This window comes from Peromyscus leucopus, chromosome 6 (assembly GCF_004664715.2).
Source record: "Peromyscus leucopus breed LL Stock chromosome 6, UCI_PerLeu_2.1, whole genome shotgun sequence".
NCBI classification, from domain to species: domain Eukaryota; kingdom Metazoa; phylum Chordata; class Mammalia; order Rodentia; family Cricetidae; genus Peromyscus; species Peromyscus leucopus.
Window position 1 is genome coordinate 35,084,662 of NC_051068.1, and position 22,732 is coordinate 35,107,393.

General features: G+C 42.9%; 1 protein-coding gene across 1 annotated transcript in view; it reads left to right on the forward strand.

The window, feature by feature from the left end:
* Positions 1-22,732, forward strand: part of Dclk1 (doublecortin like kinase 1) — a 302,407-nt gene that overhangs the window by 200,039 nt on the left and 79,636 nt on the right. The window contains 1 exon segment of the mRNA XM_037206606.1: positions 12,479-12,595. Coding sequence (XP_037062501.1) covers positions 12,479-12,595 — 117 coding nt within the window.

Consider the following 22,732-nt stretch of genomic DNA (forward strand, 5'->3'; position numbering starts at 1 on the left):
CAGGTGCCTAGTGTTGTCAGGTTTAATGACTGAATTCACAGACTCCCACATCACTGTGGCTAAGGAGAAAACTCTCCTGCACAGAATCAGCTACAGGGGCTCCGGATCTCTGCTTGGGACTTCTTCCCAGAAGGATGGTTGCAGATAACACGTGCAATCTGGCAGGAAGATGTATTGCTTAGAGTGTGGTTGGGCTGTGCTCTGATCCCTTCTGCAAAACTCAAGCTTGCCCTCAGCATGGCAGAAAGTTCAATTTCTCTATCCTGTGCTTCTCCCTCACCTCCAAATTATCAATAGGAAACCACCAGAGCAACACAGACCATCCAGTAGTAACAGAGCACTGAAAGAATTTGCTTAGAACCAATTTGTGCTGCTAAGACTGCAGAAAGAATTAAAAACAAATGCATTGTTGCCAGGTGCTGGTGGCACACACCTTTAATCCCAGCACTTGGGAGGCAGAGCCAGGTGGATCTCTGTGAGTTGGAGGCCAGCTTGGTCTACAGAGCAAGATCCAGGACAGGCACTAAAACTACAGAGAGAAACCGTGTCTTGCAAAACCAAAAAAAAAAAAAAAGCATTGTTGAGGAATCCAGGCAAGTGATGGGCAATGCTTTCATTAATTCCCTCAAGGAGGAACTAACTTAGGGCTACCCCAGGGAAATGCTGCCTAATGGAGACAGGTAGTAGTGGTTCCCAACCAGAGGGAACAGGCTCCCATCATAGGCTGCTAGGCAGTGTGTGGAGATATTTGTGGTCATCACAACTAGGAAGAGGGTATACCGTGGGTAGAGGCCAAGGATACAGTTTTCAGCTGGCAGTTCTCCTCTGTAATTGTTGTGTGGGAGGAAGAAAGGACAGCAACCACTTCAGAATATGAAGTTCTGGTGGGAGGAGGCACAGTTTGGTTTGGTGCTTTGAGGCCTTCCTCTTTCCTCTCCTTTCCCTTAGGGCTAACATTGCGAGCCCGCCACAGGGACTGTGCGTGTGAGACCACTTGAAGAGACAGGAGTAAGGGTAGGAACCTGAGTTACCGAGCAGTCTCCTGGAGCCAAACTGTCTCCCCAGTTCAGGACAGCACAACCCTGGACTGTTAGACAAGAGCTTCTGTTGGGTGACTGTGAGGGAATCAGGGAAGTAGGTGGAAAAGAGATTCGCTGTGGCCACCAACACTCTAGATCTGAGGAAGGAGTCTCCGTGTTAATGTAGAAAATGCCCGTGCCATCGACCCTCTCACAGATGTTATGTAACGTGACAGCTCTCAGCAGAGCCTCTGAAGCCGCGAGGTATGCCAGCACGTGGGCACCGGCTGGAGTGCTGAGCTGGTGTTCTGAAAACTGCAGCATCCTTTGAGGAGCTGCCTCAGCCAGCCACACGTGTCTGTATTTTTAGATGACACTTTTAAGATCTCAGTTGCTGCGTCTTTTACTCTCCTGTGAAACCACCGAACTGATGCCTTTGCCTCCCATTCAGCACGCTCCCGACATTACTTTTTTAAGGGTTTGGTGCTCGAATGTCTCGATCCTGCTGCACTTATCTTAGACACGCTGCACATGGGGCTCGGGGAAGCAGCCTTTGCTCAGATCCCCAGGCCGCGGTGATGACACTGTAGTGTCAGTGTGGACTCAGAAGCCAGGTGGGGTAGTAACACAGGCTGGGACTCAGTCCACCCTGCAGGATGTGGCTGGGAAGAGGCACAGAACCCCTTCCTGCAAGGAGTGTTCATTTGCCTTCCAAGCTGTTTCGAAGCGTGAAAATCATTATATACCGTAAGAAGTAAACTCTAGTCATCAATGATCCCAGCATTGCTCTGTCTGGCTCACCCACATAGGCAAACTGAAGACTAATTGAGGATGGCCAGGCTTCAAAATCCATGAGGCAGAAGGTAGTGAATCCTTCAGGCATCAGAAGAGCTTGGAGGAACGGATAGCCATTTCAGCTGTCTAAGAAGAGAATGTTCCTGAAACTAAGGGTCAACTGAGTAACCACTGATGGGCTTAACATTCTCAGAGGCTTCCTCCAACTCAGAGAACATGAACATCTCAGGGCAACTTTTTGGAGAAGTAGCAGGTAGCATGGCCAGATTCTCTCTCTCTCTCTCTCTCTCTCTCTCTCTCTCTCTCTCTCTCTCTCTCTCTCTCTCTCTCTGTGTGTGTCGTTCTCTCTCTTGTTCTCTCTTCTCTGTCTCTCATTCTCTCTCCCCATCTCTCTCTCTCTCCTCTCTCTCTGCATCAAGAGTTTATGCCATTTTTAACAAAAAATGCTAGAACCAAATGTGCTTCCTGACTCTTTGCATATATAGCAGCAGAGACAAGGCTCTGTGCCTTTGCCAAATTAGGAGGGAGCTTGCTGTTGTCATCAGGATAGGGCACTGCTTGTAATGGTTTCTGTGAGATCGAATAATCTCAACAGCTCAGAGAGACTAAATGTTGAGGAGCTATATGCAGAGGCTAGGAATGCTTTTATTCTGACTGGTGTTAAAAAGGGATAATGGGAATAAATATCTTTCTATATTTAAAGACTGTTTGCTACCCAGCATACAGCCTTTCCCCAGGGTTGTCTAGATAACCAGGGATGTTCACCTGTGCTTTGGTCAATGTTCTGCCGCAGGTGCATGTGACCTCTTGGTCCACTGATGCTGTGTGCTCTCAGGTGAGCTATCGGCGCTGCTGTGTCATTCTGGAATCATTTCTGTCCCTCAGCGCCTGCTGCAGCACATCAGCCTACCTACCAACTGTTCCTGGGTGCAGGGAGGATCCGCCTAGGTGGAGATTCTCATGCTACCAGGAACACTGCCAAAGACAATGTTCCACCCCTCCCCATCCCTCACCATCTGTGTTGTCTCTCCCAATCTGCCCATTTCTTGAGTGGCATGTCTGAAATGAGGGAACCTGAAACTACCATCTACTCAAATGCCCAGGGCATCTGCAAAGTGAATATCTATGCAGAGCATGTGAACCATGTGGAGGATGGGGACTTTCACCCCAAAGAGTTAGGTAGAAACATTTCCAAAGCAGAGGAGTCATCGTGCCTTACCTGTGGATATCGTCACCGCAATCCACGCATTCGGTGTGTTTTCTGCATGTATCAGTCAGCTTTCTGTTCCTGTAAATCCTGAGACAATAGCTTATAAAGTTGTTTGGGCTTACAGTTCTGGGAGTTTCCAGGGGAAATTGGGCAAGGCCCTTGCTTTGAGCCCCTGAGAAGAGTGACATGTCGTAGAAGAAACATGCGGCCAAACTAACTGCTTACATCTCAAGCCAGCCAACAGAAACAGGACAGGACTAGTGTCCCACCATCCCCTTCAATGGTGTGTCCCCAGTGACCTAGAGCCCTTCTCTGGGCCCTGCCTCTCAATGGCACCGCCACCTCCCACTAACATCATGCTCGGAACCAAGCCTTCACACACTGGCCTTTGGAAGCACCCATTTACTACTGTACACGTGCGGGCTCTACCAAGACAACCATGGACTGGAAATTTTAGCAAGGTTTCATCTGTGCCTGGGGTGGAGCATAGTGGCAGAACACTTGCCCTCATGTTTAATCTCCAGTTACCAGAGAATAAAACTTCATCTGTACTGTATTAGTCTGCCATCCCCAGGATTAATGTTTCAAGGTACAGTTGAAAAAAGGAATAACGTATTTTGCCTCATTGTGTTCAGTCAATGATTACTTGACATCATTGCTGTGAGGTCTGAGGTAGAGCAGAGCCCCCACAAGGGAAAGCTGAGGCAGAGGAAAGCTGACTGTTCATTTCATGGCGTCCAGGAAGCAAAGCAAGAGAAGAATCCAAACAAGATATGCCCAGCAAAGTCAAGTCCACAGTGGCCTCTGCAGACCCTACCTCCCGATCCATGCAGTATAAACTCGTGAATGGATGAACTCATTGATGAAGTCAGTGACTTCATGACCCTCTGTAAATAGTAGACAAGCCTTTCAACATATGAGCCATTGGAAACACTGTGGATCCAAACCATAACGTGGGCTATATTAGCTACTTTTCTGTTGCTTATGATAAAATATCATGGCCAAGGCAACTTGTAGAAGAAAGAGATTTTGAGGCTTATGATTCCAGAGGGAAAAATAGTCCATCACGGCAGGGTGGTCGGGTAGCAAGCAGCAGTCATGGAGGCAGAGGTGGGAAATGGAGAGCTCACGTCTCCAACCACAAGCAGGCAGCAGAGGGAGCAGAATGGAAGTAAGGCAAGGTTATCTACCCTCAGAGCCCACCCCCAGTAATGTACTTCCTCCAGCAAGGCCACACCTCCTAAACCTCGGACAGCACCACCACCTGGGAACCAGCTCTTGAAACACTTAAGCCTATGGGGGACATTCTCATTCAAATGTCGGCGTGTACAGGCCTGTTTCTTCATCCATGCTATTTAAACCATGTCTTACAACCACAGTTTGCATTGCTGTTGTAGTTTATTAGCCTAGGGATGATTTAAACTGTATACATAAGACTATGTGTAGGTTACACTAAATATGACAATATGACACCATTTCATATAACAGACCAGTATCCATGGACTTTGGTGTGGAGCTAAAACCGAACCCCACACATACCAAAGGACAAGTGCTCACTCAGTAGGCTGTGATCTTTGATAGCAAGTCTGGCCATTTCTTCCATGGTTCACAGTCACCTTTCCAATGTGACTGAGGAATATCTGAATTCTGTAGCATCTCCACAAAGGACATACAGCCTCTGACAGACCTGATCAGTCAAGTCCAAGTATGTAATCCGATTATAATAAAAGATGTGACTGTTGAAGAGGTGATGTCTCCGTATGTGAGGGACCAACTTCTTCCTAGATGGAGAGAGTGACAATGTCCTTTATGCAAGCAAAAAGGCATTGTATTTGCTGGCTCTTTAGGTCAGTTTGTTCCCCATGTTTCAAATGTGGTTTTAAACTAACAAGGATTATGACATTCTCTGTGAGGGAATTTATCATTTGTTTTTCCTCATGACTTTTTTTTTAACCTTTATAAAATGTGATTCCAATTTAAAAAAAAAACTGAAAATTCTAACTTTTAACTGGAAAGCTGTTGGAAGACTCTCTCCATCACCCCCCCTACACACACACACACACACACACACACACACACACACACACACACACATCTTAGCCCCACAGCATTCTTTAACTGAGTTTATTTTGACCCTGGAGAGAAAACAAAAACAAGTAATTTTATGTTGTTTCTCTTTCTGTTATCCAGCCCAAGGCTTTGAAATTAGACTAATCCCCAGCAGGACTCAGGGAGCCTCATTCTTACCCTGGGGGCAAGTGGCATGAGATTTGTGCTCTTTGTGACCATCCTTCAGATGCCTCAATCCTCACATGATTACTTCTGGGTAGTTCCACATCTCAAAGTCAATTTGTTATTTCTTTTTTATGATGCAATGGACAGTTTGGTAGAAAGTTGGGTTTGATATCTTGAGTTTTTAACTAGTTTCTTGACACCCTTCCCATGAATCATACTCATTTACTTGCTCCTCTTCCCCTTCTCCTGGTCACTGATAGACATTTCCCAGGAGGCTGTGTAGCTGGAGTTTTCTCTCCAGTCCTACCAAGCCCTGGCAGTTATAAAATAAACACACAAACACCTATATTATTTACAAACTGTATGGCTGTGGCAGGCTTCTTGTTATCTACTTCTTCTATCTTAAATTAACCCATTTCTATAAATCTATACCTTGCCACGTGGCTCATGGCTTACCGGCATCTTCACATGCTGCTTGTCATGGTGGCGGCTGGCAGTGTCTCTCTCCTCAGCCTTCCTGTTCCCAGAATTCTTTTCTCTGCTTGTCCCGCCTATACTTCCTGCCTGACTACTGGCCAGTCAGCATTTTATTTGTACAGAGCAATATCCACAGCACTTCTCCTTTTCTTTTCTTTTTTTTTCAAAAAGGAAGGTTTTAACTTTCATGTAGTAAAATTACATATAACAAAACAATTGTCAAGCAAGAATTATAGTTACAATATTAAAGAAGATATCATATCTATCCTATATTTGTGAGTCTAAGGTTTCATATCTAAGTTTTCTTTTATTATAACTAAGGAAAATTATAACTATCTCTAGTGTTCAAATACATCAAAGACCTCAGAAGGATATATTACCTGAGAAATGGGAGAAAGATGCAAGCAACTTCTGGGAGTCTTGCAGGGTAGACAGAGACAGCTGGCAGCCTGGACAGTCATCCAAAGTTCTCTTGTAAAGTTGGGGCATCTGTCTTCAGCCCACACGGCTAGAGTTTCTCAGTCATTTTTCTCTGTGTCCTGTAGAATGTCTGGCAGTTTCTCTGCGAAGCAGGAACCTGAAGGACCATTTCGCCAAGCAAAGTTCAGTGGTCACCTTCCTATGGGTCCTGCATGTCCAATCGATAAATTTTTTTCAAGCAGTCCAGGCAAGAACAGTTTCTTGCCAAAATGGCTATTTTTGCCAAGGTGAAGATAAACTCCGTATGGAGTGTTTCGATGCCCATCCTCCTTTCTGAAGTAAATTGGTGCTGCCAGGAGTAGACATGTCTCACTGTCCAGAAAGTCTAAATTTTTAAAAATATTTTAAATGTCATATTTGGTAGGTCTTTGAAGTGTTTGAAGATTACCTGTCTATCTGAAATATATCTATGTATACCTAGAAAACTTAACATGCTACAAGTTTGACTATCATAGAAGACTAATTATCTGTATTTCTTAATTATCCATTACAATCTAAATGAGTTACATAAACATAATATCTTAAACAAGAGTAGAAATATACACACAGTATAACAAAATTAACTTTAAATTTGTATCAATAAACTAAAATCCATAGCAATGTAAAACATTTTAAACAAGTTGCTCTTTAAAAGTAGGTTCATTAATCTATCCTTTTATCCTATCATATCTATTCTTGCCAAAACAATGTGGTTATGGCTTTATCAAAAGGCATCTTCTGAGGCCAGGACAATATGGCACCATCCCTGAAGTGGCCTTCGCAATTCAGAAAAGGTACAGTGTCCTTTTCTTCGAAGGCAGCTGAACAGGCAGTGGGCCGATGGCTTCTCATGTGCAGTGGAACAGCAGCTAAAAGTTATTCTTGAAGAGTAACTAAGCTCACACCTCTCAATAGTAGACTGGCATTTAATAGAAGGATATGGAGACGAATAGGACACTGAGATGAAGCCACACACACACATAGCCAAAAAGAATGGACAGCTGAATTAAAAAAAAAAAAAACACATCAACAATTTCCAGAATTTAAAATCCTGAATCATGACATGACACTAGTGGAATTCAGATATTTCTGGTACATGAACTGCTCTCACCCAATGTGTGGTCGAACTATTGACCTTGTGTACATCCTACTTCACAAATGAGTCTGTCAGATACGCTAAGCCTATAGGCTGAAGATGATGCCCCAACACTGTGGAGAAACCTCAGGTGACTGTCCAGGCAGCTGGCTGTTTCTGTCAACTCACATTTTTTTGGAAGCTGCTTGCATGCACTTCCTGTTTTTATTTTTTATTAGGTAATATTATTTCCTTCTTGGGTCTCTGAAGGAGTTGAAGATTATTTAGTTATAGCTGAAGATTAGTTAGTTATAGTTGAAGATTAATTAGGATAGAAAGTGAATTAGATACATTTTGGACTTACCAAAATAAGATAGATAATGGAATTATTTTCTCTGAATTTGTCAAATACAAATGGACTAGACATTATTTAGGTATTTATTACTTGTATATATTCTATATAGTTATTGTACTTTTGTATATAGTTTTTCTTTTGTTAGTTATAACCTTTTTCCTTTTTTCTTTTTATTAAAATAGAAAAGGGGAAATATGGTGATATTTTATTTGTACTGAAATGTGATTTTATTTGTATGTTAGTAAATAAAGTTGCCTGGGGGCCAGAGCTAATAGCAAGCCATAACAGAGCCGGGCGTTGATGGCGCATGCCTTTAATCCTAGCTCGTGGGAGGCAGAGCTAGGCAGATCTCTGTGTGTTCAAGGATACAGCCAGCATGGAGGCACACGCCTTTAATCTCAATACCAACCATAGAAGACCTGGAGGTCTGTACAGATGGGCAGTGACGAGGTGGTCATGTGGTTGGGTTTACAACCAATGAGAAGGCAGAACAGAAAGTCTATATAAAGACAAACACACAGGAAGTAGGTCTTGGCTGAAGAGAATAGCTGCAGAGTGAAGGGCAAGGTTCTTAGCTCTGACCTCTTGGGCTTTCATCTTTGCATTGGCTCTGTGTTTCTTATTTAATGAGATGGTTACTTCTACAATGCTGTCACAAATGAAGAAGTAGAGTTAAGCTCCAATATCAATCACGTGGAAATGGGGATAAAACCACCCCACTGGCCTAGAGACTTGGGTTCGGATGTGAGTCATTTAGCTCTCAGAAAGCTGGTTTTTCTCATTTGTAAAGTGGGGTGGAGGTGGGGTGGATGGGTTCAATGAATACTGGGAGTTCACACAAGTTCTCACAGGGAAAATATCAAACCAGGTCTTATTTGCTGAGCAGCTACTCTGTGCTCTTTCATAACCCACATGCCAGATAGTACTCAACAGAGTAAAGGAGTGAGGCAAGGCAATACATGAATACATTTGATCGATTAATACTATGAAGCAGACTAAGTTTAAAAACTTACTGAAATGCCTCCATTTGCTCTGATCAGACCAAGCTGTCTTCATCAACAGTCTGATCTGTTTCTGGGAGCTGGAAGAATCCCAACTTAGTGTGACAAGATTGGTTCTGTTGTTCTGCTAGCTGGACTTACAGCTAGCAACTCTGGTCCCTGAGACAAACAACATGAGGCAAATCCCAAAACCAGCATTTGAATTCCCAGCTCCAGCTCAAAGATGGCTAGCATTAACAGTCCATGCCATCTGGTAACTTTCTGTTTTGCCCGCTCACTCCCACTAACGAACTGAGCTTTCAAAATAATTATCTTAAATTTATGTGACCTCCAGATGTCCATAACCTTAAACGAAGAGCCCCAGTCATCCTGCCCTAATAATTACAGCCTTGGTTTTGATTTAAAATCAGAAGAATATATAGTTATTTAATGGCAATTTGTTGGAATAACTAACAGTTTTCAAATGCTGTGGTTTATGAAACAAAAATTAGAAGGAAAAAAAAAAGCATCACTACATTTGGTGTTGCAAGCTCCAGTTTTGTATTGTTCAGCACCCTGCCTGCAGCCCTCAGTGCCTGGCACATAGTGGGCACTTGATAAAAATGTAACTGGAGGCGTGCCACAGACCAGCCACACTGTGATGATTCAGTTTCGTTGCTAATGTGCTGCCAGAAGACGGGGCAGATGTCCAAAATCTAGGACAAACTCCAGAATATATCGTCAGTTGTGAGGACAGAGTCCTCAGCTAATTTGAGGTTCTCTTCTCTGGTTCCAAAGCAGAGCTTTGTGAATTAAAACCTCCTGGGACACACACTAAGCCACTGCAGTCCCACACCGTGTGAACGAACCCACCGTTTCGGATTGTGTCTTCAGCATCACACAAGTTGTTTCTTGGCCATTCCTTTGATTGTGTTGATAAGCCTGTAGAGTAGTTTTGTTTGTTTTGTTTTTTTGTTTTTGTTTGTTTTGTTTCATTCTTAATCTTCTTTCAAGAAACAATTCCTTCTCTGAGGCTCCCTGGTCCGGCCAGAGCAGTGCTCCAAGTCACCACTGGGAGAAATTGGATTGACCCTGAGTAGGTCAAGGCCTCAATTCCTTTCTCTCTCTATTTTACTATGAAAAAAATTCAGAAGAGACCACACAGACTCGTACCTCATGGCAGGAGTCTTCCTCCTTCTCCTCTTCCTCCTTGCTTCCTCCTCCTCTTTCTCCTCCTTCCCTTCCACTAAATCATTCCTCTTCGCTTCCCGTCAGTTCAGTGTAGGGGGCTCTTCTCTGCCTCCTATCTACTGTTTCTAGTCTTAGAGCATTGATGTGTCTTGTGCACACTTGTTTCTCCTTTTACTAGGCAATGGCAACCACCTTGCTCAAAGCAGATAAGGTAAAGAAACATATTTGCAACCTACAGAATGACAGATTTCAAGGATAGGGAAGTATAATTTCAGCATGAAGCCAGGCGTCAGTGTCTGTGAATCTGGATCACAATTTCAGTGATCTGGAATTGTGAATTATTTACTTAAAAGATATAATGAAACAATGAACAAATTAGAGTGTGTGTGGGGGGGTACGCACGCATGCATGTGCTTCTGAGGATTAAATCCAGGATTTTGAGAATACTAGGCATCCCCCAGACCCATTCTTTAATTTATAACTACTACTCTTGAAAACATTCAAACAGTTAACATATTTCAACAACCGTCAACAAAGAGAAATGTTACTAACATCATTTTATGCATAATAGACTAAAGAATAAAATTTGAATGTAGAATGTGTATTCTTACAAGCCAATAAGAGAAAGAAAGATTCTCTCAATCTCAGACGATCAAAGGCCATTGATAAGTCATTGCAAAAGAAGATATACAAATGATGAGTATGTGTGTAAAACAAAATCTGCAACGTTACTGGCAATAAAACCACCTCAAATTTTAAGCAACAATATCTTAATTTTGTTTATAAATTTTCCAAAAAGAAATTGTAAGATAATGCTCAACCACAAGAAGAGGTCAAGAAAATGACCATAAGCCAATGAAAGCATAATTTAAGTGAAACACTTGAGGACAAGAGCTTTTAAGAACTTATGGGGGCTGGGGAGATGATTCAGCAGTTCAGGGGTGAGTTCCCAGCACCCACCCACATGACAGATCACAACCATTGGTGCCTCCAGATACAGGAGATCTAATTCCCCCTTCTGGCCTCTGTGGGTACTACAGGCAAATGGTGCACATACAGGCAAGCAGGTACACATACACAAACACATAAAAGTAATTTTTCAAAGAGATACTTTAGAGTAAAAGTTACTTATCTTCAAATCCATCAAGTCCACTCATTCAGCAAATATTTTTGAGCGCTTACAGTGTGTTCTTCCAGTTGCTAAAAAAATTGAATTTCAAGTTTCAATGACTAAATATATATGAAGGAAATAACTGGGTGACTAAATGCTCATTTACAAGGGTGCTACTAAGTTATTAAAGTAACAAAATGCGAAAAGCAGTTTAATTTAAAGTTTGAGTGCTTAAGTGAACTAGAATATTCCATGTGGTAAGATGCTTGACAGATGCTAAAGGTCAGGGTCAAAATGCCCATGAATTAGCTCGCTTTCTGTTGCTGTGATAAAGACCATGACTAAATGCAACTTGGGGAAGAAAAGGCACTCATTTGGCTCATTCATCCCTACTCATCCATCCTTGAGGGAAGCCAAGGCAGGAACTCAAGTAGGGAGGAACCTTGAGACAGGAATTCAAGTAGGGCAGGAACCTTGAGGCAGGAACTGAAGCTGAGACCATGGAGGAGTGCTGTTTACTGATTTGCTCCTTGTGGCTTGCTCAGCCTGCTTTTTTATATCACCTAAGACCACAGAAGTAGCACTGCCCACAGAGGGCTGGACCCTCCCACATCAATCATCAGTCAAGAAGATGCTGCACAGACCTGCTCTCAGGACAATCTGGTAGAGGCACTTTCTCAACTAATATTCCATCTTCCCAGGTGATTCTAGCTTGTGTCAAGTTAACAAAAAATTAACCAGCACCTCCAAGACCTAATGAAGTGAGAAAAGGGTTGATTACAGACCAATATGTAGATTAACTCCATTGTTATTTAAAAATATAAAGGAGGAGAAAAATAGTCTAGCACTTTCATAACTAAGGCATCATTTGATCATGAGTTATCAGGTACTCTTAAATGTACTTTATATTTTTTAATCTAATTGATTATCATTCCAAAAACATAGTTTTCAGTTATAAAAGATGCATTTGTTAGAGCAAGATATTGTGAATTTGCATGTCATAAATAAACCAGACAGTTCACTGAGAGAAAAATAAGAAATTCTTCATTATTTACAATACTTAGCACTGAATTTAATGAGCAAGAAAACTGAAAATTTAAAAATAGAAGAGATTGTTTTTCATCCTCACAGCAAGGCAATTTTATAGGCACAAAGAAAGGTCTCTGCAGCTTCACCCAGTGATGTGTTGAAGGTCATCTTTTCCTTGTGAGCAGAATGGTACCACCTGATCTCGAGTGTTACCTACATCGAGTTCCCACACATCATAAAGATACACAGTTATGCCAGGAAGGACCCCAGGACGAACACTGGGGCCTGTCAAGGTGTGAGGAATCTTCCATCACACTTCTTGCTTTGTCAAGTGGACCTGTCTTTTTAATTGTTCTCTTGGAAGAAAGACCTCACAGTGAAATTACAAAACCGCAGCTAACTGAAGGGGTCCGTGGAAAGAACCCCAATAAAAGCACCCCTTTATCAGACTATTCAAGTTACTCATAGTGCTATTGTAATGTAAATTTGGAGGCTTGGAGTGTCCCTGACTTGGCTCATGTGTCTTCTCATTCTTTCCCCAGAATGTCGCGTGGTGAAATCCACTTCTTACACCAAAATAGCATCATCGTCCCGCAGAGGCACAACCAAGAGCCCAGGACCCTCCCGGCGAAGCAAGTCCCCAGCCTCCACCAGCTCAGGTAAAAGAGCCTCCCTCCCAAGCCACCGCCTGGCTTCTGACGCAGCCGAGGGTATGGGGAGCGAGAGCGTGAGGTTCTCAAGCGGGCGTCAATTCTGGTTTATAATTTTAGAACATGTTCAAACGGATGAACAGATTTGCCTAAGTCTAGCATGTTGGCTGTAAGAGAAAAAAAATTAAACTTAGAAAAACACACTTACTGAGACTCAGGAAATAGAGATTTGCTCCAAATGGAAGCATTCCACCAGCTGCTACAGCTTCTACCTGGCTCAGCTCTCAGGGTCTAGAAATTTCCACTGGGGCATTGATTCTACTTGGGGCTGTCTTAAGGGGGGTTTCCAGTTTGTCTTTGCTGAGCATGTTTGTGTTTCTCATGCTTGTGACAACGGCCTGGGTTAACTTATATGGCTCTGAGGCTAAAAACAATGAGATTGGGACAGGCAAGGTCTGCCACTGAAGTGACCCTGGCTGGGTCAGACTCAGAATGGACTCAGATGTTGGTGTTGGAAATGGCTATGTTCTGAGATAAAGAACATCTCAGTCCCAACATCATCTCCTTTGATCTCTTAAATTAATTAATTTGTGTGTGCATTTAGGTTGTTTTATGTATGCTGTTTTGGCATTATAACTTTTTATTATTGTACACAGTTTTATTCATTTATATATGAATTTCATCCATCTTCACTTCCCACTTCCTCTGGTCTTAAGATGGTCGGGTAGCAATGGTGCATGCCTTTAATCCCAGCACTTGAGGGGCAGAGCCAGGCAGATCTCTGTGAGTTCGAGACCAGCCTGGTCTACAGAGCAAGATCCAGGACAGGCACCAAAGCTACACAGAGAAACCCTGTCTCGAAAAACAAAACAAAACAAAACAAAAAAAAACCCAACAAAAAAACATGGCTGGCACTTAGACAAGCTCACAGTTCATTATTGCTGAGTTTAGGCATAGGCAGAGAGCTCCTTGCTTGCCATAGTTCATCTAGATAAAACAGACCCTAAAATAAGACTTTTCAAAAGTACAAGACTCAAAAGTGTAGAGCTCATGTGAGTTGCTTGAGAAGAGGCAAAATTTGACATGATGATTCCCATTCCCTCGGGTGCTAAGGATCTGAACCTCTGCTTTAGCAGTCTTTCAGGGGTTCAATCAAAGAGTCCATGGTCACATTTCAATCAACAGTGAGGGCTGTGGTTCTCAGCCTCATTACCACCACCTGAGAATATGCCAGCCATATAGAGCCTTGAGCATCATTTCAGACCCACCGACTCAGCAACTCTGCAATGGGGCCAAGCAGACTTGAGTTTCCAGAACCCTCCAGGTAATTCTGATGTATACCACTGGATTCTGGTAACTGAAAGGAAATACACAGAGAACCCATTTGACTCTGGATAACTGAGGAGGAAAGGCATGGCTTGCTGATCTTTCTCTCTTGACCTCACAGAGATGGATTCCTGTCTTCATCTTCCTTGTCTACAGGCTGTCATAACCATCCTTAGTCCTCACCACCATAGCAGACCTCTAGGCGACACAAAGCATGGACAGCCACTTTACCATTGTATAGCCTGGTTACAGACACTGAGATGACAACATGATTCTGGACCTGCTGTATTTCAGACTCCCCTGGGAAAGTTTAGCTTGTCCGCTATTTGGTGACAAGCTTAAGGGCCTGAGTTCAAATCCCTGTGAACCACATAAAAAAGCCAGGCATACCCACATATGCCCGTGACCCCAGCACTTGGGGACAAACATAAGCAGATCCCCAAAGCCAGGTGGCCAGCCAGCTTTGTTAAAACAGCCTAACTTCAGATTCATTGAGAGTGGGATACCTAACATCCTTCTGGCCTCAGCATGTAGGCATGCATGCTGGCACACACCTGTACATCACACACATGAAAAGAAAGACTATAATATGAACTGATTTGATTTAAATAAGGACCAGTAGAGTTTAGTTTGCCTCCATATTGTTTCATAATGTGGGAAATAGGAGGAAAGCAGAGGTATCTAACTTGAAACTGCATTGATTCAATCTTCCCAAAACCTGGGAATTTCCAAATGCAGACCTCATCTTGGATCTCTTACAAGAACATGGGTGTTGGGGTAGGGGATTTGTTTTAGAGCTTTTATTCCATGGGAGATACATAAACAACTTCTTTTTGTCTAGTTACATCTTCTACTTTGAATCCCTGTCTTCATAGATTATCATGGCAAGCATAATTGAGCCCCTCCCTACCGGTGTCTTATAAGCCTCAGGTCAAGCCTGAACGAATGCGCCACCCCCACCTTCAGAAGCATACAGTCTACAGGGTAGTTGCTCTCCATGTCTGCTGATTCTCCATTGCCAGCTCAACCAACCATGAGCCAAAAGTACTCAGGAAAGAAATTGCATCTGTACGAAATATGCAGCTTATTTGGGGGTTTTTATTCCCTAAGTAATGTGATATAAGTGCTGTTTATGTCCTTTTATGCCTTGTCAGGTATTGTAAGTAATCTAGAGCTAATCTAGCAGTTATGCACAGGTCATATGCAGATACCATGCTAGTTTCTATGAGACTTGAGTATCTATAGATTGGGGTATTCATAGGAGGAGCCAGCCAACACCCCTTCCCCCAAGAATATTGAGGGACAACTGCATTGCTTCTGTTGTATAGAAACACTCCTGGCAACAAGTGTTCAATAATGAGCAGGGACTTTCTGTGCAGGGTCAGTGCTGAGTGCTAGAGATGTGAGAGAGAACAGTCAAAAGAGAAAAGCCTTTGCCCATGAATTTCTCCTGTGACTGAAGCACTATTGCATACGCCCCAGGCATCACACTTACTTATATGTGACTCCAGAAATCCTGGTCTTTTTACTTATGCTATTTAAATTTTACATTTTTACGGATGTATAAAATATTTTATGCAACATATGCAAAGAAGACCAGAATCAAAGCTGGAGAAGTGTAGAGAATTTTAATTAGCTCACAAGACTAATTTGGCAAGTTCTTTTGATTTCTATCAGATGCCTTCAAAGGCAAACTGCTAGCTATTAATCTTAGCTCCATCCTTTCTTTCTGTGCGGAGATTCAGCTGTCTGCATTACAAAAAGGAGCACTTTTGCTTTGAGGCTCCAACAGAATTATTTGGAGATCAAATTTACCAAGAACCTAGTGGTCCATCCCTTGTTTGGCCAAATTTTCTTGTATTTAAAGCCTGCCCACAACTATTCTCTTCTCAACCATTCAGTACTCACCTGCAGTGGGGTCCCTAAAGATATTCTTCATAGCTCTGAACCGTTACCATGACTTAATGTTTACTTGGGGATAGTGTCTTGTACCAACTGCCTTGTACAGCTCCTCACTGTTAATGCCAGGTTAATTAGACACTTCCTGAGTGTCTGCCACATTCCAGCACGCCTTAGGCCCCAAGGAGACAACAACAATTAAATTACAGTCCTTGACAAAAAACTCATTTGTATTCTGGTGGGGGGGGGTTACTGTTATGGTATACTAAGTGTCATGTGGTGATGGCCCAGAGGATGGAGAGGGCAAGCATCATTAACTCAGTCAGAGGAAGTTTCCAGAAGTCTAGGATTTATACATTGGCACTGGAAGAATCTTACTAGGATACACAGGGCCAAGAGGATATTTTCTCCAAATTAAATGAAGGCACAAATGTATAAGGAACAGTTGTCTGTTGAATAAGGAGCTGAGCATGGTGGGACATGCCTAATAGCCCAACATTCAGAAGGCTGGAGGAGTGTGCAGCTATCCTGAGCTACACAATGAGACACTCTGAAAAACAAAATCACGAGTGGAATTCTAGAAAGGTCTGGAAAACATGCTAAGTTACATGTCAGATTGCACAGGGCTGTGAAGGCATGTTTCTTGTTGTAGGTCTTAGGAGGTGAAAGAGGTCTTTAGAAGGGCTGTCAAAGCTGAGCTGAACAATTCTATACAAAGGGAGGGAGGCTCTGGAGGCTTCTTTAGTCACCCTGGGGAGAAATCAGCAGAACAGACCTGAAACCTTGTTAGAAATGGAAGAAAACTTCAAAGGGCTGTGAACCAATGAATTTAGCCAGATGTGAGAATGAGAGCAACTCAGAAACAGGTTCCGTTTGTCCAGGGGGGGCAGGGGTAGAGTTCCACTTTGACATGAGAAATGTGTGATGCTGTGGACATGTCAGGAAGCATGAGTGACTGCTTTAGTAAGGAGATTTGAGCTGAGAGCGTAGACCCTGGCAGAAAGCAATTGTTTAAACAATAGAAATGTAAGGTTCTTCTGCCTCATCTAGAGATTTGCAAAGATGAAAATGGAGCCGTGAGGAACATCTGCCATTCTGGGAGTAGATCAGAGGAATATAGAGAACTATGTGAGGGAAGTAATAGCTCAAAATTCAGGAAGCTGGAGGTGGAGGGGAAGACAGAGGTGGTCCACTCTAGAAGCCAGATAGCAAGGAGTTCACAGGGGCCCCACAGCGAGGATACAACTAGGGAGTAATTGCTCAAGCAGGCAAGACCACATGGCTTTGGGGGCTGCCTGGGATTGTTCGCCATGATTGTATGACTAAGTTGCCGAGTCTGGCTCCCAGGCTGAGGTGGGAGGATACACTGCCTCATTTGGTGGCAGGAGGCTCAAAGGGGCTTCTTGTCCTCAGCCATGCTGACCCATGATGCTTGTGGTACCTAAGCTGCTCTCCATAACCACAGCCTGGAATCAACGGTTAGAAACACAAAACGTCCCTCTTCTAACATATCGGGTTCATGGTACCTTCTGGGTGGATGCTGACTGCATGAATGAACTGAGAAATACTTGGAACTGTGGAGGTATCATAACACATTCTCATAAATACGTACTTAAAAATGAACTGGCAGGGCCATGTCTCCTTTCCCTTCACCTCGGCTCCTGGTGATCCCTCCTTCCCGTCACCCCCAGTAGATGGTCTCTCTGTAGCCATCAAAGCTCTATCTCACCTATGAAGTTAGAATTGGGAAATTCTAATTCTAGGTCTAACCTAAATTCTAATTCTAACCTGAATTCTAAATTCTAATTTTAACCTAAATTTTAATTTTGAATTCTAATTCTAACACTATTACAGCACCATCCTTGTTTTTCATGAGTCAATATGATCTTTTTTTGTTTTTCTTTTTTTGTTTTTTTTTTTTTTCAAGACAGGGTTTCTCTATGTAGCTTTGCGCCTTTCCTGGAGCTCACTTGGTAGTCCAGGCTGGCCTCGAACTCACAGAGATCCTCCTGGCTCTGCCTCCCGAGTGCTGGGATTAAAGGCGTGCACCACCATCGCCCGGTGTCAATATGATTTCTTATTCTTCTTTCCTACTTCACCCTGATAATGTGGCATGCCATGGACACAGGGCAATTAGCCTCTGTGCCAGGAAGTCAGGGGCAGTCTAAGGCAGGAGCTGGAGCCTCACTTGGGCAGCCACCCTGGGGACCTACAGATACACTTCCTTCACTGATCGTGGCCTTTTCAACACCAGAGCTAAATGACTTTTGTGGTAGAAGATGACAGGGAGATGGCCAGTGGAGTCCATGCCACCTGTGCCCATGCGGCAACTAAAAAATAAAGGGAAGAAAAGGACAGATCAGAACTTTTCATCACAGCAAACAGCTTGAAACTTACATACGCAGTCTGACGGGTAAATGGAGCAATAACTATTAAAGCTATCACTTGGACATTTATTTTTACTTAGGAAAATTCTATTCTGAAGTGACTGGTGGCTCATACTATAATCTTAGTCCTCAACAGGCTGAGAACACGAAGATCACATTCCAGTCCAGCCTGAGCTACTTAGCAAGACCCTGTAGCATGAATCTTAGAAGTTCTTATTAATAAAATCAAACCTGAACCAGGTATTGGGGTGAACTGGAAAATCAGATGCAGAACAAGCCACAGCTATCTCACCTTGCCAGTTCCTCAGCTGGTCCTGTTTCCTCAGACTGGAAGCCTTTGAGTCCTCATCCAGAATGAATCTCAGCTGAACTGTGCTGCTCCAAAGCCTGAAAGCTTAACCAGCCAAATGCTTAACCAGCCAAATGCTTAACCAGCCAAATGCTTAACCAGGCCAAATGCTTCTAGTTTCTGGTCCTCGTGCTTTATATACCTTTCTACTTTCTACCACCACTCCCTGGGATTAAAGGCTCGCTTTCTGGGATTAAAGGCGTGATGAGTCACCATGCTTGGCTGTATCCTTGAACAGATGGATTTCTGCCTCTGGAATGCTAGGATTAAAGGCCTGTGCTACCACTGCCTATCCTTTATGTTTAATATTGTGGCTGCTCTGTCTCTGACCCCAGATAAGTTTATTAGCATGCACAATATTTGGGGGAATACAATACCACAAGACCCTACTGAAGTAAAAGTAATAATTTAATTTTTTCATTATAATTCATGAAATTGTAAGTACTATATTCTCATTACTAAACATTTTTCTAGTTTTTTATAATATACATATTTTTGTACTCTGGTAAGATGTTGATAAAACTTTCTGATTGACTTTTTGTTTGAAGGTAAGACAGAAACTTTAAATGCAAATACTTAGTAAAGAAAAAAAAATTGAGGAAAGTCCTGAGGGTCAAAGGGAGCTACAGGTACTTTGCCCTTCACTTCACAAACATCTTCAAATGTGCATAAAGCCTTAAGAAACCATGGCTGCTATTTGTTCCTGCCTAAGCTTAGTTATTCCAGCAAACACGGGGTGGAGGATTCCAGCTGAGGTGATAGTACCTATGGAGTGGGTTTGCTATGCAGCTTCTTTTAACATCTCTTACACTGTAGAACACCCACAGTGGTTTATATATTCTCCTTCTATCCTTCCTTCGTGTCCACCTTTTATAGCAACATTTAGGTCTGGGTTTCCAGAAAAGGAAAAGACAGATCGAAAGTCCATGTGCACTCTGATTCTGGTCCAAAGAACTGACTTAGGGCAGACTCACCTGACCACTGATGTTACTTCAGGAGACCTATGTGTTTTGAAATCATGCGAGTCTGTTCAAACCTCTGCGTCCTGCTTCTCCTGGAGACAAATAGACGCCCTCAGTTGTCTCCTGTACGGACTTCTCAGCCATGCTCATCACTCTGCAGAAGTGTTGGGTTTTTTACTCCCCGATTCTCATTTTAATTCCTGGTGATGTGCCAACTCCAGTGTGTAGTGATTCTAGCTGAACACCCTCATGCCCTTCTGCTCTCCCGGGTCTTCTCACATGACCCAGGGTTTCCTTGATTTTACTGTGTGTCTCAGGCTGATTCAAATATGATTCTCCTGCATCCGTTTCATGACTGCTAAGTTTATAGGCATACCTAATTTTCCAAAATTTTTATTTGCTTAAATATTCCTTGAGAGTTTCATATATGTATATGATGAACTTTACTCATTTTCAGTCCATTACTCTCTGTCATCCCCTCCCCCTCTGCTAAAACCCTTCTTCTCCCCAGCAAGTTCCCATCCTGCTTTTACATCTATGTATGTGTGGCCCGTTATGTTAATTAGAGCTGCTTGCATGAGTGGGAGTGGGGAGCTCTTTACTGGAACATGGAAAACTTATCCAGGACTATGGAACTGAAGAAAGTGGTACCCTCTCTCCTAGTAACCATTAACTGTCAGTTGTCCCTCAGGAGGGCTGGGACCTCACAAGACCTTCCCTCTTCCATGACGAAATGTTGACAGGCATAATCTTGTGCAAGTCTTATGTGAATAACAACAGCTGCAGTGAGCTTGTGGGTACCATGTCCATGTTGTGTCCAAAAAGTACCCTTTTGGCACTTCCCCCACCCCCATCCTCCATCTTTCTGCCTTCCATTCTTTCTGTCTCCTCCTCTAGGATGTTCCTGAGGCTTGCTTTTTTAACCAGTTATGAGTCCCTCCATTAAGCGCAATAAGAAATTTCTCTGAGGAAGGCTGAAAGCATTGCATATATACATGACTACTTAGACTGCAATTCCATCATGTGTCTGTTAGCAAAATGATGGTAGTGGGTCCCCCCCATGGCCTACAGTTTCCCTGGCCATCAGCTCTTGATTCGGTTCACGGTACCAGACAAGAGTTCCTTCCTGAGATACAGCCTCTAATCCCATTAAAAAGTAGTTGGTTATCTCCCGTAATATGCATGCCACTATCACACAATAGGCACATCGTGCCAGGCCTGATCTTATTGTAGCTCAAAGGGTTCACAGGTGAGTGATGACTTTTCTTCCCCAGCAGCCTGCATAGCACCTTCCAGCACCATGAAAGCCAATGTCTTAGTTACTTCTCTGTTGCTGTGAGAAGACGTTATGACCAACATCATAGAAGAAAGCATTTAATTGGGAGCTTGCTTACAGTTTCAAAGGGTTCATACATGATCATTAGGGCAGGAAGCACGGTGGCAGGTATGGTAGACAAGCATGGCATTGGAGCAGTAGTTGAAAATGCACATGCTATTAGCAAGATAGAGGCAGAGGTGGGGAGAATGGGCCTGTGGTAGGCTTCTGAAACCTCAAAGACCAACCCTAGTGATGCACCTCCTCCAAAAAAGCCACACCTCTTAATAATCCATCCTTACTAGTTCACCAACTAAGAACCAAAAGTTCAAATATGTGGGCCTAGGGAGGCCATTCACATTCAAACCAGCACAGCTTGCTACCAGTAAGGAAGCTTCCAGGTCAGATCCAGCTTGGTATACCTATATTCAGCATCCATAGCAAGTGATATCAGCAACAGGGTTTTACCATCAAGTTCCAGAGGGCAACCAAGTCAATGGCAATAGCCTGTATTATTTAGGGTACCAGTGGCTCTTCCTTAACCAACAGCTCCTGGGAAAGACTCCATATCAACACTAGAAGTTTTGTTTAGTAACCTATAGCTTCTTGAACGAGCGTTAGCCCCTACCATGCCCTATTTGTTTCAGCTTTTTAAAATTACATTTTAATTAGCCTATAAAATAGGTCTCCATATGACTTTCCACACTTCCTTAGTGTTGCATAGCCCTCCCTGCAGATTCTCCCACTTCTTCCACACTTACCCATTTCTCCCTCTAGGATCCACTTTCCTAGCATGTTCTACTTCCTCCTTCCTTCCTTTAAACACTGTATCTGGTCATGTCAGGGACACAGTAAAATATTTACTCAAGGAAAAGAAGAAGCCATTTACCTCTCAACGAGTCTTGCTTTGAGAGTTGTCTAATGTCATTACCAGCTTCACTGGTAAAAACTATTCACATGGTACCTGGTGTCTGAGAGCTTTAGGAATCCACTTGAAAAGAGAAAAAAAAATTTCTTTAAAAAGTCTCTTCATTAGTGCAAACAGAATCTAAGGCTTTTTAGAAGAAGCAATGAATTAGTTAACTGTTTCCAAAATCTAGGATGTTTTAGGAACTTTCATACTCGATAATAAACTTCCTACAGATAAGAGTTTTAGCAATGTACTGCGTGTTCTGATTGATTGAAATGAGACCCTGAATTTGTGGTTCCAATTATTAAGAAAATGTAGGATCTTCTGTCTGAAATGTTGAAGGAGAAGGTGGGTTGAATTCAGGTCCTCAGACTTGGTGGCAAATGCCTTTACCTGCTGAGCCTATCTTGCTGGCCTGCTTTGACATTATTGTAAGGGACAGCCTTATTGTTCCCCTCTAATCCATTCTTGGCAAAGTAAGAGCTCTTGAGAGTGTTCATAAAGTGCAAATCTGGACCCTTGGCTCCCCTGAAAATCATGCAATAGCTTCTCATTGTCCTTTGAATACCAACCAAACTCCTTACCATGCATTTCAGTACCCAGCGTACTCAGCAGTCCTTCACCTTCCTTCACAAAGCGGCTCCCTCTCCAACTCAGCTCATTGTCTATGACTCCATTCCCTCTTTAAAGACTATTGGGGTCCAGTCTTTAATAGTCTTTTTCCCAGAGTTCCAGAAGAGACACTGCTAGCGGTGAGAATTAATCTGAGGGATACTCGAATGAATCTAAGTACACCGAGCTCTTTAGTCTATACACTTTATTCTTCTAAGTCAGAATCTCTCTACACAGCTTCAGTCCTGTTCTCATACTTAGCTCCTCTCTGTCCCTTCCTCTCCTGTCCTCTCATTGTTCTAAGTTCTTTCCGTCTTTGTTCCTCATCTTAGCTCTTTCGTCATCCTAGGTTTGAATTCTTATAGAGTCATAAAGGCAGAGAAGAG